Raw genomic sequence first — 17209 nt, 5'->3', positions numbered from 1 at the left:
AAATCTGGTGAGCCAGATCTAAAATATAAGCAGTGACAAGGTTTTATGTACATGTAATTTATTTGGACTTTGTACGTTCAAGCTCTTCGAAAGACCATTGCAACATGAATTTACTTTCCGATGTACAAGGTTTGGTCACTCCTTCAAACTCACCTGTTACATTAAATGTGAGATGTTATGTGCGAGAATAATCTTTTTTAAGATTAAATACTTGGCTTTTACTCTTTTTTGCATGAAGATCTCCTGCATTAGTTAATGTTAATTTAGTTAATGTTTATATATATATATATATATATATATATATATATATATATATATATATATATATATATATATATATATATATATATACATATATATATATATATATATATATATATATATATATATATATATATATATATATATATATATATATTATATCATGAAAGCGATAGCTACCAAGAAAACCATGATTTGAAAAAAAAAAAATTGCTACCCTTTATTCTCAATGGCTAGGTTAAAATCCAGCTTATGGTTTTATGGTTATGGGTTTTAGGCTTCTTATAAACTTTAGAAAATGATCTTTTCATTTGTACAAATATTCCAGTGCCATATAACGCAAGTGGTGTTTTGCATTTGAAGTTTTTTATTCCAGGCAATCAAAGAAAACTTAGCCATACTACAACCTACGATCTCCCAGCTATTTCTAGACGGAAATCAGTTGTTAAGACCTGAACGTGAGACAGAAGCTGCTATTGCAAAACTCGACAATGAATGGGACTTGATTAATCAGTTTTATACTGAGAAAAGCAGGTAAGTTAAGCAATTTTTTCTGCGCAGAGACTTTGCTGTCTCTTAAGAGCCAAATTGCCACACCTGCATAAATGAATTTTGAAAAAAAGAAACGAGTTTAAGTCTGAGAATTCCCTTGTTTCAAAAGTTTTCTGGCTGCAGAATTCCCGTAATATCTGTTAAAAATTTGTTGTTGGTCCTAATGACGACCAATTTTGAGAGGCTTTAACTATGGAAAAGGTCCTTCATATCCGTCATATCACCTAAACTATACATTTCTGCAACATCAGCATTTTTTTAAGAGGCTCTTCCATGTGGTAAGTTCAATGGGAAATGACACACCTGTAATTTCATGGGCTATGTATGGCCTTTCCAAGTGATTTTTCATATCTTGAAAATTTTATTATTTGCCCTTGTTAAAAAATACAATCCAATCTATGCCTAATAATGTGGGTATGTCATGTCTTTGGAATGATGATTTGACTCTCAGAGTTATCTGTTCTGATGTTTCGGAAATGATAGAAATGTCCGATCTTTTCTCAGAAATGTGGGCTCTTTCAGAAAAATCAAGTCCAAAATATACTAGAGAGACAAGAACAATGACAGTAGACAAGTCTGATCGCTGCTTACTACGATCTGATTTAGGGTTATCTGTTCTGATGTTTCGGAAATGATAGAAATGTCTTTTCTCAGAAATGTGGGCTCGTTCAGAAAATCAAGTTCAAAATATACTAGAGAGACAGGAACAATGAAAGTAGACAAGTCTGATCGCTGCTTACTACGATCTGATTCTTGTTGCCTTGCTTTAGGTTATTTGTTTTAAGGAATGTGTCCGTAGACTACATTTTGTCATCGATAGTAGTGCCATTTTTTCACTTCCTATTCAAAGCTATAAACTAATGAATGGGTCGTTGGATCTCGAATTTAAATGTTTCGTAAGTAAATGTGATAGGCGTCTTATTTACGGTTCCTATTGCTATTTCCAGTCGTTGGAGTAAAGCTTCTGATTTATGGAGAAGTATCCATTCTGACATTAAATCGATTGAAGCTTGGTTTGCCGAGATTCAAATAAGGATAAAATTGGCCGATGACGCTGAAGAATGTGCCCAAGAAAGAATGAAGATTAGCCAGGAAATTGAAAAGAACAGCAGGTATTTTCATCTCTATACAATTTTCAATTTTTAAGAAATGTCAAGATCCGTAAATATCGTCCATACTTATATTTAGCTTTTATATTAATAAGTTATAGTTTGTTTACTTGTATCCACAGCAATGTTAAGATTTTGATGAATTTTCAGGTAGGAGCCTGGTTTTCTGCAAAATTTTGCTTTTGCTGCTGTGTAAACTTTGGGAGTTTCTTTAAAGCTTTAGGTGTATGTGTTATTAAGCTATTTCAATTGATTGTGCTTGTTAATGTATTTTTATACTTTTTTTTCTACTTCTATCAATGCAGAGTAATTGAATATATTAACTCGAAAAACTGTCTTCGGAACATCTTCGAAATGCGGCTTTCACTATTGAATTTGAAGTAAGTTTTGTAAATGATTTTATAGGCTCATTTTAGGTCAGCGAGATTTTGTACTGATTATGCCACTTATGGCTGAAATTGTTAACCCTGTTAACTGCACAGATGTTAAAGTAATTCCGCCGTTGAAAAAAAACCGCAAGGGGTAAAAGGTACGCATAGTATTCTCCGAAATCTTCGTAATCTACAAAGTTAGCATTGACTTAGCAAATAGTGGTGTGTCTTCTATGTATTTTTGTTTTTATTTTACCTCACGGACCATCGCATATGACGGTTGGTAATAAAAAGTTGGAAAAGCACTCATTTGCTCTGCATTTTCTGAATTCTAATGCCCTTTTGAAAGGCCTAAATCGATCGGAGGGTAGCCTGACAACGCCATGTGTGCTCTGGTTTCTCTATTAATATCTGATATAACTTGACGAGGATAGGCTGGGTATAAAATGTTGGAACTGTTTTGGTGCTGTGAGATGGGTTGGGGCATCCGCTCCGTCATAAGTTCATTTCTCCGTCCCTATCCCCGACAGGAAAATCCTGTTTGTGCGGCCTCATAGTTGCATCAGGGGGGACCTTTCACGATTTTTCCTACCCAAAACCGTGACTTCTAACAGCGCTGCAGGGTGATATTGAGGAGTGGAGGTTCTCGAGGAAATTGTAAACTAGTGACCGACACAACGTTGTACTGGATTTCGGCTAATGCATTATTATTCTGGATTTGTTCCATTGTGGTGGCCTTTTTTAGGGCTCAAGAACCTCTTTCTAGCCAAGTTATCTATTATGCACTGCCTCCCCTTAGTAGCATAATAATTGAAGGCATGAATATATAATGAGTCAGAGGTGCAGGATTTCGACTCTTGTTGATAGAAGAGCTTTACCAAGTGTAAAACCATATTGTGACCAATATGGGTCCAGGATTGAAAAAAGCCTCCAATCCATCCCAGGGTTTTTTCGCTGTTCAGTCCTAAGCCGGCTTAAGCGCTTGATCTAGACTTGAGAAGATGTCTTAGTCCCTGCCATGCACTGGTTCTAGAACCATTGCTTTTCCTGAGGCTATAATAACTTCAGTGATTTAAAAGAATAGAAAAACTGCAATTTGGAATGTTACAACGTTAAAAATCAGTTTAAAAAACAGCTGAACTGGAACCGCTTTGAGCTGGGACGCTTTGAACCTCTATTAAAAATAAGGGTGAATATTGTAATTATAGAGGCATTAGCTTGGTATCTGTAGGAAGCAAACTACTTAGTATGATGATACTTTTTAGACTTAGAGATACTTTAGGTAAAGTTTTAAGAGAAGAACTGCGTGGTTTTAGGAAGGGGAGAGAACGTATCGACCAAATTTTCACTCTTAGGTTAATAATAGAGAAGTGCCTGAATCATCAAACCCCTTTAGGCCTCATTTTTGTAGATGATGAGCAAGCGTTTTATTCAGCTGATAGAGCTTTAGAGGAGGTTCTATCCTTGCATGGTATACCAAATAAATGTATTAAAGTGATAAAGTGATTAACATTTATGCGGTTAAGGTAGGAAATTAGGTTAGTTGCTGGTTTCGTATTGAATCAGGAGTTAAGCAGGGTTGCGTCCTATCCCCATTTTTATGGGTCATTATATGGACTTTGTCCTAAGGCTCACAGTAAAGGCAATAGGAGTATGCGGAATCAATTGGGGAAGTAAAACTCTCCTAGACTTAGATTATGCTGATGATTCAAGCATCCTAGATGAAATGTTAGCAAAATGAATGAAGTTTTAGAGGTTTTACAAGTTGAGGGTGCAAGAATAGGTTTGAAAATTAATGTTAAAAAGACTAAGTTGCTAAAACTGAGAATAAGTGAATGTGAAAGATGACGTTAGGCAGTGACAATATCAATAAAATTGACAACTTCACTTACATAGTTAATATTGTTAGTAAAGACGATGGGTGTTGTGAATATGTTAAAAGTGGAATAGCCAAGGCCCATGGTTTTTTTTCACAGTTGAAAAAAATTAGAAGAATAGGAAGATCAGTGTGAGAACCAAGATTAAAATATTGGAACCTAGAGTGGTCAAGTATGACTCTGAAGCGTGAGCGCTCTGAAAACGGAGAAGGATTTTTAAAATATTTTCCAGAAAAATTGCCTACGCATTTTTTTTTTCAATACCCGACTGGCAGACCGTATCTCAAACAGTAAGCTGTACGAAAAATGTGGTTCAATCTCGCTTTCTAGGGCTATAGTGAAAGAAAGGTTGAGAAGACTAGGGCACATTCTGCAGATGAAGGATGATATATTGCCAAAGATTGTCGTTGTGGGCCAAGCGAAAAGCAGTTCGTCCCTTAATGGGTTGGGGGTGTGTCGTAAGGACAGACTTTGGGGAAATGGGGACTTCTTTGGAGGGTGTAAAGAGGAAGGCTTTGAATGTATTTGGATGGAGGAGGAGTGTGCGTAGCTATGTTGGTCTCAGGCTGCTTGTTGCTGCAGTGATTTGTTAGTAGTACTAGTAGTGGTAGTAATATCTCATAAATATTCTAATACATCCATTTTAATAAGAACGATACAAGGGTACAAAACATGTGCCCTGAGTCTGAGGTTGACACGATAAATCCGCCCCTGGGGCGAAAGATACAAAATATTCAAATAGCCAATATCAAGCCGAGGCCTCATATATTTTAATTGCAAAAAAGGAGGACGTGTCGCACTTTGTTGAAATCAGAGTCATGAAATAATTTCTAGTATAATTGAATGGACAGAAGTGGCGGTCTGTTGCGCATTCCCCCTCCGCCCTCCCACCACAAAATTGGTAATTATTGGTAAGCATTTGAGGCTGATTGTCAAATCATATATAAATATTTATTTAACAACGAGTGGACATGTATCACTTCCTTAAAATCAGAGTTTTGCAAGGATTTCAATATTTGTGATTGGAAGGTATTGAATAGAGTGTTAGGGCTCAAAATCCCTTCGTCCCCCCCCCACGACTACCTGAGCGTTTTGAGTTTTGGAAGTTGTTGACTGAAGCTTATATTGCTAAACATTAGAGTCTCAGTCGAACGACGTTTAGGTTTGATTTCCACAAACGGTGGTGTTTAAGGATACCTCTGCTTGCTGATTACAACTTTGAGGCTAATATTGCAATGTAAAAGTTGAGCATAAAAACACATCAAGTCCAGTTTTGGCAAATGGGGGACTTGTTACATCTTGTTGTTCGTTTCAAATACGAGGCTAATATTGTAATATAAGAATCAATCAAAACGCTTTAAGTTCGTATTTAAAAATGGTGCCTTATTCGACCAGCCCTTTTTTAGAACGGTTTAAATTAAAGTATTTCAACCTTAATAATCAACGAGTGTGTTCATTATTAAGAATTTTGGTACCGTTCACCCTTAGTATTGGCATCATGAAACATATCGTATTCGAGAAACCGAGAAGATCTACTTCTCTTTCAAGAAAGGAACTATTAGAAACTTAAGACATGTACCGAAATTTGGTACTATAATCTCCATTTTTAAGTATTCCTTTAAGTAAGTAAAAAAAAAAAAAAAAAAAAAAAAAAAAAAAAAAAAAAAAAAAAAGCTTGGGAAAACCAACCTACTAAGTATCCTGAGATAAATTCGAATTTGACAAAATTGTTGCAATACTGCAAAATTCTTTTCCAATACTGCAGCCGAGATACCTCAAACGTTGTAATCTTTGTTCGAAGCGTACTTTTCTTTTTAATTCAAAAAAAAAAAAATATACTATCTCAAAGGAAATCGGACAACCATATTTATAATATATTTACTAAAGCTGGAGGCTGTAGTCTGTTACTATATATTTACATCTCCACTTCATTTGCTTGTGAACTCCAAGTGAAAATTTGTAATTCCCTAAATCACTAATCTCCATAACGTTGACCTGATTTATGTTTATCTTCAGTCTCGCTTAAACCCCTTCTCTGTCAAACCCTACCACATGTATCAAAAAATGTATTTGCTTTAGCTAATGTTCTATCGCTATCAGCATTATTTTGTTTTCATTATTCATCATTATTCATTGTTCATCATTCATCAGCATTATTCATGTATGCAAATGGCACAGAGGGGACGTATTTTCAGACGCGCAGTGTTACCGTGCTTGACAAATGTGCGCGCTAGGCCGAATTTAAGCCATTTGTCGGTAAGAATAAAGAAGCAAAAATGAGCTTGCTATTATTGAAACCTTTGGTATCAGTTGTAATTTTTAAGACTCCTTGACCATCGACGTACTTAGAACAGTTCTAATTATTCCAACCTTTTCCTCCATTCCGCCAATCCCACGAGAGGGTAGCCGAATGGCTCCCCTTTCTGCGGATCCCCTACCCTTGACATCGCTTTGGATTAAATCTAAAGTTAATAGCCTTTGATTTTATAAAAGTTCTGCGTATTTTGAAGGCCTTCAGAAAGTCTTCTGTAACATCTTTGAGAGGAAAAGGACTTGTACATTAGGCTCTACGGTTAGGGCCACTGTTTCTGTTGCATTGTAATATTATCATATATTCCACTTTACTTTAGAGTGATGGCTCGAATAACCACTCTGTGCCGAGAGATTGCTTCAAAGTGTAGTTTAGCCGATGCAGGAATGCTGCGAGCAAAATTGGAAAGTTTATGTCAAACATGGAGTGAAATACATGCAGCTTTTGATAACCTTCCAAAAACAACGATTCAAACTCTGGAGATGGAAAAGGAGGCAATTTTAAGATGGGCAGAATCGACCCTTTGCCTTTTGGAAGAGCGTATAAATCCCCTTGATGAAATACAACTTAGTGCTGCTCTAAGGGTAGCCGAGGTAAGAACTTACAAATAATTCATGTTCATTTTGCTCCTATTTTGTAGATTATTTTTAAAAGTGAACACTAACAAATAGAAGCAAGATATGTAAAATTTTAGAGGTGGTGAATGAAGCTAGAACCCAAGGATTAAAAATATGAACTTTGAAGAAAAAAAAAGACAGAGTAACACTCCAAATTAAAAGTAATACCTTCTTATGTGAAAGGCTGAAAGGTGACTAAATAGAAAAAATTTCGTTCAACCATCACTCAACTGAGAATGAAGTTTTTCCAAGACATTTTTAGCAGCTAATTCAACAACCACAAGGCAACTTTCCTTGTGTGTGCCACGATTTCTTAGACCTCTAAATTGTGTGTCTGGCCTATAATTAAAGTATTTTCTATCATAATAAGTCATGTTTGGCTGGAATAGGTTATGACCTAAGAAAATTGAGCGAAAGACAAGAACTACTGTGGTAAGAAGACCAGATGACGGCGAAACTTATTATTAAACAGCTTTTAAATACTTGTTTTTACTAAAAGCAAATATTTCATTTTAGTTTCGCTGCAGTTTGTAAAATCGGGCGAAATGAAATTCTCATATTTATCCTTATCTAGTGTTTCTAATATACTTCAAAAATGACAGCCATGAGCTGCTCACGCAAGTCTGATTCACATGTAAATCTCAGCCTCAAGCTTGGTGAAGATATCATTTAGTGGGCAGTAGATTTCACATATCTTTGGAGTTTAATCACCTCTGATAACAGCCAATCTAAAGAAATCTAGAGACACCTGGACGCTCTGAATTCTGGACGCTTAGAACACGATCAGTGCCGCTTAGCTGCCTATATATTAACATCCATATAGTGGGGCAATAAGAGACGTAAGACTGAATTAAATTGTGAAACAATATTTTTAGAATCTACCCAGGAACAATTTGTTTGATCTTTGTAAGAATTCCAAGATTCCTCGACATCTTCATTTCAATATGATTAATATAGTGCCTAAAGGAGAGACTTTCATCAAGAAGAATACCCAGGAACCGAACATACTGAGCTCTATTGGGAGAAACTCGTGAAACATGAATTTCCGAAGGTTGGGGACAAGCCTGAAAAATTTGTGAAAAAAATCAGGATGCTCCACTTAGTAACATTCGATGCCAGGCAATCAGCATCGAACCACATAATTGCCCTCTAAAACAAAACAGTCAGCTTAATACAGATCTCAGGCTCCGTTATGACAGCAATGCCAAGGGTACTGTCACTTGAAAATCAAACTAAAATATCGTCACCAGCTGACGGAGATCTACTTTTATGGGCATGGAAAGATTCGGTGTGACATAGACGACAAGAAACTGTTTGCTTTTGGCTCATTACCGTAAAAATAAGATCACTATTTTAAGTTAAAAACTGCTCTGGTCCTAGAACTAAAGCTTGTGGGGCCTGAAGCTCAACCTGAGACGGTGAAAGAAAAAGAGGATCCGTGAAAATAACTCTTCCAGACGAACAAGAATCAAACCAAGCACTAATATTCACTCTTATGCCGTAATGAGACAACTTAAAGAGTTTAAGTTGGTGGGTCAAGGATTCTAGAGCTTTTCGAACGTCCAAATATGTAGCGGCAGGAAACAGACCAGAATCAAGAGCCGAATGTAGAAAATTTAAGGGTTGTGCAAGCATGCTCAGTGCTATGCTTTCTTGGAAGCTAAACTGAAAATCGTAAAAGAACCGTTTACTTCTAAAAGGAGAGTAGATGGGAAAGCAGAGACTTTTCAAAAACAATTTTTTTTTCTTAAGCAGATTTTTTTTCTAAAGCAGAAGACTTCCTAACTGCCGATGAGTAACTGGTTCACTCCAACGATGACTTTTATATAAAATTAATTAAAAAAAAAACTTTCCGAAAAAGAAGTTTTCTAAAGAATAGTAAAGGCCATATTAAACTTCATAACAGAAGAAATAGAAACCTACAATAACTCAAACTCAAAACGACTAGAAATTACTATTAAAGAATAAATGAAACCCATAACGAATACAAATTAAATAAACAATCTGAACAGAAAACATGAACCAGGTACTAATATAAATGAATAAATAAATCTTAAAAAAAGTATGGCTTAAGTTGTATATGCAAATCAAGCTTAAAACGAACAAAAGTATTTTGCTATTGAAGCATAAATAGAAACTCAAAGCAAATAAAAATTAAAAAAAAAAGCATAACAAAGAAACATACAATAGGTACTAATATAAATGAGTAAATAAATCTTAAATCGAGTGACACTTAAATTGAATATGCAAATAAAGCTTGAAACGAACAAAAATAACTACAAAGTAGCGTTTGGGGTTTGCCTCCTTCTCTCACTGTAAAAGCCTTATATTCTAATAACGGGCAACTTTCATAAGTTACAATCCTTGCCCTGGGGGCTAAGATGTTTCAACCCCTAAGTTGTAGTAATTTGAATTTTGGACTATTGTTAACAAAATGACTATTTCAAGATTTTTATAAGATGCATTTGGTGGAAAAGGCACAAGGCGGTGGGGGCTTGTTACTTTTTGATCACTTTCGATTTTTAAAAACTATACACCTTACATAAGTTACAATTCTTGTCCCGGGTGCTATAGAGTTTTCCTTAACCTCTCAGCTATAGTAATTTGAATTTTGGACTATTTTGAACAAAATGACTATCTCAAAATTTTGATACATTTGGGAAAAAGGGCCTTGGGGGGGGGGGGGCTATTTGCCTCCGATCACTTTTGACTCTTAAAAAGGGCACTAGAATTTCTGATTTACTATTGAATGAGCCCCCTCCGAAGTACGACCACCCCTTCCATAAAAACCTTATATGCCCCAAGGGCACATTTTACAACACCTGCCCCCAGATTCTGGGGGGCTGTTTTACCCCTGGAGTTTTTTTCATATTATCTTTGGTGTATTTTGAATGACTATAAAAAATTCTATTGGACGCATTTGGGGAAAATAAGGTTGGGAGGGAGGGGGGGGGGGGGCTAGTCACCTTCAGATCACTTTTGATTCTTAAAAGGGGAATTAGAACTTTTAATTTCTAGTCATTTGAGTCCTCTACAAAGTTTATACGACCATCTTTTCCATAAAAACCTTATATACCCCTGCGGCATAAGTTAAAACCCTTACCCTGCCTCTGGGGGGCGGTATGTTGACAAACAAGCTTTTGTTATCTTATGTTAGACTATTTCAAACAAACCGGATATCTCAAAATTTTCATTGGATGCATTTGGGGAAAAGAGGGTGTGTGTGGTGAGGGAGTGGTGGGGTAGATGCCCTCCGTTCACTTTTGACTCATTAACAGGTAACCAGAACTTTCAATTTCCAATCAAATGAGCCAAACTCGAAGTTTATGCGACCAACCCGTACATAAAAACCTTATACGCCCCCGGGGCATAACTTAAAACACTTGCCCCCGAGCTCTGGGGGGTTGTGTCGACCCGGAGTTTTGTTATCTGATGTTTGAACTATTTCTTTTTAAATGGCTATTTCAAAATTTGTATCGAATGGGTTTGGGAAGATTTCAGTCTTTGAAAACGAGGAGCTTACTGAAGAAGTAGTTTCTTTTCCAACATTTGCCAAATAAGAGGCCTCTTGAATATTAAGTTCACCCTGAACGATCGATCCATCAACCATCAAACTTAGAGGGGTACAAGAAGGAGGAGATAAAGGTTTGAGGACAGAATAATCCCTTTTAAAATTCCTGAAGGTGATAAAGGCGTTTATTATATATATATATATATATATATATATATATATATATATATATATATATATATATATATATATATATATATATATATATATATATATATATATATATATATATATATATATATATATATATATATATATATATATATATATATATATATATATATATATATATATATATATATATATATATATATATATATATATATATTTATTCCTGCCCATAGAGAATACCTGGATAGTCCAAGAAACGAAATAGTGGGAATAATCAAACATTTCGCGGTAACAAACTGTGTAAGTAAGGAGCGACCCGGCTCAATAGTAATCGAAACTCTAAAAAACGGAATTTTTATACCAATAAATACATCAAAAGAATCGGACTCCAAATATATAAGTTTCATTATGTTTAGTCTTACCCCTCAAAGGTTACGAGCCTGAATAATTTTCCTTATTTTCGAAAAAAAGGGAAACAGCCCCTAAAACTCATAGAATCTTAATGAAAACCACACCATCAAATTCAGAAAATCAGAGAACCCTTTTGTAGAGGTTTCAAGCTTCTATCTGCAAGAAGGTGGAATTTTGTATTGTTTACCAGAAGAAAGATCAGAGAAGGATGCGTGTTTAGTTTTTTTTTTTTTTTTTTTTTTTTTTTTTTTTTTTTTTTTCTCCAGGGGTGATCGTATCAACCCAGTGGTCCTAGAATATTGTGACAGGGCTCATTCAAACTGAAATTAAAACTTCTAGTGCCCTTTTTAAGTGACCAAATAGATTGGAGGGCAACTAGGTCCTCTCCCCCACCCCCTTTTCCTCAAAATCGTCCGATTACAATTTTGAGATAGCCATTTTTTTCATCATAGTTGAAAAACCCAATAACTATGCCTTTGGATATACCATGACCCCCTACCACAGATCAGGGGAAAGGTCTTTAAGTTATAAAAATTGCCCATTGTTTACTCATAATTAATTAAAAAAAAAATTCCACAAAATAAGTTTTTCAAAGAAAAGTAAAGAACTCCATTAAACCAAAAATCAAATAATCTACTAAGCGTAAAACTACCATAAATCAGCACCGATAAATAAATGAAACCCAAAACGAACAGAAATTACAATAAATAACCGAGTCAAACTCAAAACGAGCAGAAATTAACATGAGTTGGGCTCAAAACCCCTAAGCCTTCCAAAGGCCAGAACATAATTTGCACTTTACTGAAAAAATATAAATGTTTTTACTTTTATAACTTTAATAAATCAAATAATATTAAAATTTAGATTTCTAAATATCAGTATATGTATGCTAAACTGACAATGCACATTCATTTTTATCACTTTCAACTATTAACTAGCTCTTTCAATTTCCAATGAAATGAGCCCTTTTGAAGTTTCTACGACAACGCTTTCAATATAAACCTTATATGCCCCCAGGGCATAACTTACCACCCTTGCCCTGAGGGCTGGGAGGGGGGGTTGTCAATCTCAAAGACCTAATTTCCAGAACTTTCTACTATGCCTAATAAAATGGCTATCTGAAAATTTTGATTGGATGTGTTTTGGGGGATGGTGGACGTGAGAGGGGGGTTAGTTACCCTCCAATCACTTTCGACTTTTAAAAAGGCACTAGCCCTTTCTTTTGAAGTACCTAGCCCTTTTTTTGAAGTTTCTACGACAACGCTTTCTATAAAAAACCTTATATGCCCCCAGGGCCTAACTTACAACCCTTGCACTGAGGGCTGTGGGGGGGGGGTTGTCACCCTCAAAAAAATAATTTCCAGAAATTTCAACTACATTGAACAAGAGAACTATCTCAAAATTTTAATTGGATGTGTTGGGGGAAAAGGTGGGCATGAGAGGGGGGTTAGTTGCCCTCCAATCACTTTAAACTATTAAGAAGGGCACTATCCTTTACAACTCCCAATTGAATGAGCTCTTTTTGAAGTTTCTGTAAAAATACTTTCAGTATAAATCTCGAATGTCCCCAGGGCGTAACTCAACCCTTGCCATGAGGGCTGTGGGGGAGTGTCCTCCTCAAAAACATAATTTCTTTGTGGAAATCAACTACACTGAACAAAATGGCTATCTCAAAATTTTTATTGGATGTCGTTTGGGAAATGGTGGGCGTGGAATGGGTGTTAGTTGCCTTCCAATCACTTTTGACTATTAAAAAGGGCACAAGCCACTCCAATTTCCAATTGAATGAGCCCTTTTCGAAGTTTCTACGACAACTTCTTCGATACGAAGTGCCCGGGTCTATAGGAAAAAATAATAAATAATACGTTGTGCCAACATCATTTTTATATGCCCCCAGGGCATAATATAAAACCCTTGCCCTGAGGGCTGTGGGGGAGTGTCCTCCTCAAAAACATATTTTCTATCTGGAAATCAACTACGCTGAACAAAATGGCTATCTAAAAATTTTGATTGGATGTGTTTGGCGAAATGGTGGGCGTGGAAGTGGTGTTAGTTGCCTTCCAATTACTTTCGACTATTGAAAAGGGCAGAAGACACTCCAATTTCCAATCGAATGAGCCCTTTTCGAAGTTTCTACGACAACTTCGATACGAAGTGCCGTGCTCTAAAGGAAAAATTAAAAAATATACATTGTGCGCACATCGTTCTTTACTTAGACAGCGCGATTGAGGTGCCTATGATATTTGTTATTGGGAAGCATGCATACATTTTAGGGTGGGAAGAAGAATTTTCTGCTGTTTTTTTTATCATGGGGGAACTTTCCATGGGGAGAGAAGTTTCCAGGGGCTGAACTTGTCAAAGGAAATTATACACTGGGAGAATTTGCCTGAATTCCTATACAAAATTGTTTTTATATTTCGTGCTTTCTCTTATCCGTCTCAATTTTACGCGTGGAGTTGCTAAGGGTAATTGCCTGGGTAAATTTACCCCGGGAGTGAATTGTTTAGAGGATATATCCGTGTGGAGGTATATATACAGTGATGTATATATACAGTATATACGGCTGTATACAGTGAAGCATAAAGACGTTTTTAGGGGGGATTTTTTCCGGGAGGGGGGGGGGGTGGTGTTCGAGGGGAGGTTGTTACGTGTGATTATATTTCCATGGAGAAATTTTTCATGGGAGTGGGAATTTTCCATGATGCGGGCGCCGGATTTCCCAGCATTATTTAAAAAACGATGATAAATTAAATGAAAAAAACAAGTTTTTTCTACTGAAAGTCTGGAGCAGCATTAAAACTTAAAACGAACAGAAATTATTACGTATATGAAGGGAGTTTTCCTCCTCAACACATTGCTCTTTACGCTAAAGTTAAATTTTTCCCCAATTCTTTAAGAACTACTTCTGAAACTCTGTTCGTTTATTTGGAACAATACGAAGCTTTTTTCAGAAGTACTAAAAAACGTTAGCGTAAAGAGCGAGGTGTTGAGGAGGAGACAACTCCCTTCATATATGTAATAATTTCTGTTGGTTTTAAGTTTTAATGTTGCTCCTTACTTTTAGTTTAAAAAACTTTTTTTTTTAATTTAATTCAAGTTAAAACAAAATGAAAAATTGGAGCCTGTTTTGTGGGAGAAGATTTTTCGTCTTCTTTCTTTAAGTGTGTGGAACATTTATTTACCACACATGACACATAAATTAAAGCCAGAAGCCCGTAAACTCGGGCTCCTGCAGCACCGAAATAAAAGGGAATATTTCAAATATTAGGACTAGAAATTTCACTTCCTGGTCGTACCATTAATTCGGTCTAATTCTTGAGCATGATTACGTGAATTTTATGCAGAAATATAATAATTTTGTGTATAGAATCTACGTTAATAACTCAGTTTCGCTCTTTGTTTCACCAACTATTCTGCAATTCTAGCAGTTTTCCTTAGAGCTATTATAATAAGAAGTATTTTTTAACAATATTTTCTGTTCAGACCTTAACTATTTAAAGATAAGTAGCCTATCCACTTAATGACAATGTGGATAAATATATTTACTTTTATATTGCATTGAGAAAAGAAATAAAAGAAGAAGCGGAAAAAAGTAAAACAGCAAAGGTGAAATTGTAATATTTTGAATAACCTTAGAAAAACATCCAACTATTCTTCTTAGTTTTCGTAAGTCCTGAATTTTTGTGAATGTTAATTGGTATTCTGGTTGTCGTGTTCAAACATTTGAAAGGTTTTCTAACTGGTCCTAATCTTATAATATAACAATTTTCTTCCAAATTCCAGAAGTTCCTTTCGACGATATTCTGTCAGATAAAATAAAATAAAAGCCGAGAAAGTACTTTGAGGTTAAGAAAAAGAATGTCTACATTGTCAAAATATAGTAAATCGAAGATGTTTGCAAAAGAAATCAGCATGGAATCAGCAAAATGTACCAATCAAGATTTTCCTTTTCTCTTTCTTTTACATTACTTTCTTGAGAAAAAAAAAAATAAATAGAATGATACATGCAAAATACAATAATTTCCTATAGACCATATATAATTCAAAAATATAAATGACCCGTATTTGGCAATTTGAATGTGGCTCGAGTGGTTTGTCTGGGCCTTTGCGGAATTGTTTGCATTCCTTCTGAAAATATTTATTTCTTGTGCAGGACTACGGTAGATCTGTATACTCGTATTTTATTTGTTTGAATTAGCAACGCTTCTCTGTAAAACAAGTAAAAAAAATATCATCCCACGAAAGTGAACGTTTTAGAGTATAACCGAGTTATAATAGAATCAGGCTTAAATTATTGGTTATGCAAGACACAAAAACTGTATTGGAAATGGGATTTTCAAAGGTTCTGAGTTCTTTCGTCGAATATAAAATTAATCTAAATATAGTTTCATTTAAAGCTTTCACTCAGTGAAAGCTTTACCAGAGAGTGTATTGAGGTATCTCACTCAAGACAAAAGCAGTATCCAAGGGTAATGTCAGTATAAAATATATTGTATTAAACCAATTTTTTGTCAGTATCTTGACAGAGAGTGATAAGAACAAATTTATTTTATATGAAACAGTTCGTGGTAACGAAATGTAAGTAAGGAGCGACCCGGCTCAATGGTCATCGAAACTCTAAAAAACGGAGTTTTGATCCCAGTAGATACATCAAAAGAATCAGATTGTTATGCTGATTTCAAATATATAGGTTTCATCCAGTTTAATTATCCCCATCAAAAGTTAAAATGAAAACTTGCCGTATTTTCGAAAAAAAGGGGGAAACAACCCCTAAAAGTCATAGAACTTTAATGAAAATCACACCATCAGATTCAACCCATCAGAGAACCCTACTATAGAAGTTTCAAGCTCCTATCTGCAAGAATGTGGAATTTTATATTTTTTGCCAGAAGAAAGATCACGGATGTGTGTTTATTTTTATTTATTTATTTTTTTTTCCCAGGGGTGATCATATCGATCTAGTAGTCCTAGAATATCGTAAGAGGGTTCGTTCGAACGGAAATTAAAAGTTCTAGTGCCCTTTAAAGTGGTCAAAAGAACTCGAGGGCAACTTGACCACCTCCCACGATCATTTTTCTTCCAAATTTACACAATTAAAAGTGTAAGATAGCCATTTTGTTCAGCATGGTCGAAAACATAATTAATATATCTTTGAGGATAACTTAATGCCCCATAGTTCCCAGGGGAAGGGCTGCAAGTGATGCCCATTGTTTACGTATAGTATTGGTTAATGGGAAGTATACTGACGATTTCAGGAGGGATTTTTTATGGCGGGAGGGGGGGGGGTTGGAGGAAGGGGTTACGGGGGAATATCTTTTCATGGAGGATGCTTCCTTGGGGGAAAGGGACATTTCTATGAAGGGGGAGCTGGATTTCCCAGCATTATTTAAAGAAACGATCAGAAATTAAATAAAAAAAAACAATTTTTTTCAACTGAAAGTAAAGAGAAACATTAAAACTTAAAACGAACAGAAATTATTATGTATATTAGGGGGATGCCCCCTAGTCAATACCTCGCTCTTTACGCTAAACTTTTTTTTTAGTTATTTCAAAAGAGCTATCTATTATAATCAACAGGCCTTTGTGATTCAGGCGTTTGTGATTCGAACAAGATTCGAACTTTAGGGTAAGGAGCGAGGTGTTGACTAGGGGGGGGGGGCGCGAAGTTCCTAATATACGTAATAAAAATATACGAATATAGAAGTTCGTTACGTAAGTTAATTCGTAAGTTACGTCGGAACAAAATTTCGAGAAAGCCATTTAGCCAAAAAAAAAGTAAAATTCATATGCACATTTCGTTTTAATTATTCATGTACGGTGAGCCAAAATCAAAGCTGCATTCGAAAACGTTCAGAAATTAAATAAAAAAACAAGTTTTTTTTTAACTGATAGTAAGGAGCGACATTAAAACTTAAGACGAACAGAAATTATTCCGTACATGAAGGGGCGGTCCCCTCCTCAACGCCTCGCTCTTTACGCTAAAGTTTGACTCTGTCTCACAACTTTATTTTTTAAAAC

General features: G+C 35.5%; 1 protein-coding gene across 4 annotated transcripts in view; it reads left to right on the top strand.

Moving 5' to 3' along the window:
• Positions 1-17209, top strand: part of LOC148955446 (dystrophin, isoforms A/C/F/G/H-like) — a 504509-nt gene that overhangs the window by 224007 nt on the left and 263293 nt on the right. For all 4 annotated transcript variants that reach the window (XM_089102277.1, XM_089102283.1, XM_089102291.1 and 1 more), the window contains 3 exons: positions 638-795; positions 1761-1925; positions 6801-7074. In XM_089102277.1, the coding sequence (XP_088958403.1) occupies positions 638-795; positions 1761-1925; positions 6801-7074 (597 nt within the window). The remainder of the gene's footprint in view (positions 1-637; positions 796-1760; positions 1926-6800; positions 7075-17209) is intronic.

This window comes from Artemia sp. Qi Xiang Cuo, chromosome 2, assembly GCF_049724085.1.
Source record: "Artemia sp. Qi Xiang Cuo chromosome 2, ASM4972408v1, whole genome shotgun sequence".
Classification (NCBI taxonomy): Eukaryota; Metazoa; Arthropoda; class Branchiopoda; order Anostraca; family Artemiidae; genus Artemia; species Artemia sp. Qi Xiang Cuo.
The sequence above is the reverse complement of the archived record's forward strand: the minus strand, read 5'-3'. Positions and strand labels throughout refer to the sequence as shown.